General features: G+C 49.9%; 1 protein-coding gene across 1 annotated transcript; it reads right to left on the bottom strand.

Moving 5' to 3' along the window:
- Window positions 1-576: 576 nt before the first annotated feature.
- On the bottom strand, window positions 577-1,802 carry V1514DRAFT_339575 (uncharacterized protein; the record flags this gene model as incomplete). The annotated part of the gene is made up of 2 exons (XM_066928988.1): window positions 577-1,709; window positions 1,763-1,802. The coding sequence occupies 2 exons, from the start codon at window positions 1,800-1,802 to the stop codon at window positions 658-660; spliced, it is 1,092 nt and encodes a 363-aa protein (XP_066780521.1). The 3' UTR covers window positions 577-657.
- Between the last annotated feature and the right edge of the window lie 513 nt (window positions 1,803-2,315).

The raw sequence follows: 2,315 nt of genomic DNA, 5'->3' as shown, positions 1-2,315 counted from the left end.
GGAAGTGTACAGATCGAACGATTGGAGCGAATTCGGGAGATGTATACGTTCGATCCAGGCCTCGGCATGCGTGGGCGTGATTATTTGTGAGACGCTAGCCCATGGGATTCACTAGGCGGTAGCTGTCGAACAAACTGAGCTGGCTCATCAGGTCGAGGAGCTCTACTTGGCCTCCGTTTGAGCCGTTTGGGTTGCTAGAGTCCAGCGTGGGATCGGCAACGCAGTTCCAGTCGCCAGTAATAATGTGTGGCAAAAGGGGATGCCATTCCTGGAGAAGTGTGAGTAGTTGGCTAAGAAAAGCCGGTTTCGATTGGTCGTCGGCAGGAGTGTAAATCGCCACCACGCGTGTGAGGACCGTATCTACCCTAAAAATACCCATGACAATACGTCCATCTGCAGACTGAGTGGAGGTCCCAGTATATTCGAGAGCCAAATGACTTTTCCACAAAATAGCCGTATGTTCCGCAACTATTGCGCCGCCGTCAGGATAAAGTGCTTGCCAGGTGTCATGGACATGTGTGCGTGATTGAGAAGAAAACAAAAAACATTCAGAAAGACAAAATAAATGTGAAGAAACTCTTTGAAAAAACAAAATCCAACTATCTACCCTACCAGCAGTCCTAAGACCCTGGATGTTTGAGCCCTGTATCTTGAGACTCATAAAGATATCGTTGGTATGGGCTGCGGTAGGTTCTCCGCGAGAATACTAGACGAGCCAGCGTCGGCCAAAGCCTCGGTCATTTCTGTGTCTTCTTCAGCTATGGCTGGGGAGGTCGCCGATTGAGAGGCCGCCCTTGCCATGGATCGCGTTATACGAAGGTGTTTGTTTGGGTTACTCGACTGAGACCGTCGGTTGACCAGAGGAGAAAGAGGAAGAGCCGGAGCGATGAGGGGAGGTGATATTAAGGGTCCATTAGCAAGCCGTTTTGCCGGGCTCCGGCCACGGGCTTGGCGGGGGACCGGCGTAGGAGTCGTAGTGACGGCCAAGATGTCATGGTTTGTTGGTTCGTCGACGGTAGTGGTAGGTGGGGAAACCGTCCTGGGCGCCGGGGGTGTGGACGGGGGTGGGGCCGTAAGCTGGTCTAGTTTGGGACGGGAGGGACAGCGGCGCCAGAAATGATCCCCCGATTTGCAGTGTCGACAAGGCGGTGCTTGGGTACAGTCCCGACGAGTATGTAGGGGTGAGTGGCAGAAATAGCATCCGCCATGATTTGCGTGGCCATCCAGACGAACTGGGATGGTGAAAGGACAACCGTCGACCTGGATGTCGAGGGAGTGGGGGACAGCTTTTGTGAGGTCCGCGAGTTTTACTATCAACTGATAATTGCCGTTATGGGCGAGAGGGTGAGGGGTGTTCGTGTCCCGAATAAGATCGACGATCTCTCCGTATGGAGCAATGACTTGCTCAAAGGCCTCGAAAGCAGTGCGTTCGTCCTTAAGGTATGGGACGTGACGGAGTTGAAACACTTGTTGGCTCCTGAGCTCGGATTCGGTTGGGAGACGGCGAGCTGGAAGAGAGATAGCGGCATTGCTGATCGCTAAGGGGTTGGCTAAAATGTGGCTCACATTTTCAGCGGAATGCACCTCAAAGGCAATGTGGCGGCAGCCAGAGGTAAGAGAGTAGTAATGACAAGGGAATGGGTAGGTCTCGAAGAATGCCTTGATCAGGTCCGATTCCGTGATGTCGGCAGGGAGGTTTTGGTAGACCACTGTGTGGTTGATTCTGGCTTGTAAAGGAGGGCCAGTCGGGGTACGGCTAGACCCCCCGCATCTCGCCGGTGGAGATGAGGCAGCCTGGGCATATGAAAGAAGCCCAAGCATATTCCCTCCGTTTGCTGCCATCCCAGGTGATGGGCGCCCTGAAGGGCGCGCCGCTGTCGCAGAGGATGGATCCATAAGGAGAAATTATGAACCTTTTGAGAAAAATTTAGAAATTTTAAAATACCAAGGGGCCGTTTTTTTTTTTTTTTTTTATCTTAAAAAGGGACACAGAATGCCCTATGTTGTATTGACTACTTAGTGTAGGAGAAAATCAAGAACAAATTGAGACAAACGAAAGTAAACCAAGAATGGTGTAACGGAACGAAGAAACAGAGAATATAACAGGAAGATGAAGAGAGAAGCAAAATATCCGATACAAAGACGACAACAAGGATTTTTTTTTTCCTTTTTTTTTCATTCATTCATTCATTCATTTTTTTTTTTTTTTTTTTTTTTTAAAAATATTATAATGAAAACACAAAACGATCACCATTAATCGCAGACGAGTGCCGCTGCGGCGCGTGTAAACAGATCCTGAAACCATCTAACGTCCT

This window comes from Lipomyces japonicus, assembly GCF_038497905.1.
Source record: "Lipomyces japonicus strain CBS 7319 unplaced genomic scaffold V1514scaffold_117, whole genome shotgun sequence".
Taxonomy (NCBI): Eukaryota; Fungi; Ascomycota; class Lipomycetes; order Lipomycetales; family Lipomycetaceae; genus Lipomyces; species Lipomyces japonicus.
Note: the sequence above shows the minus strand (reverse complement) of the source record. Positions and strands in the feature narration are given on the sequence as shown.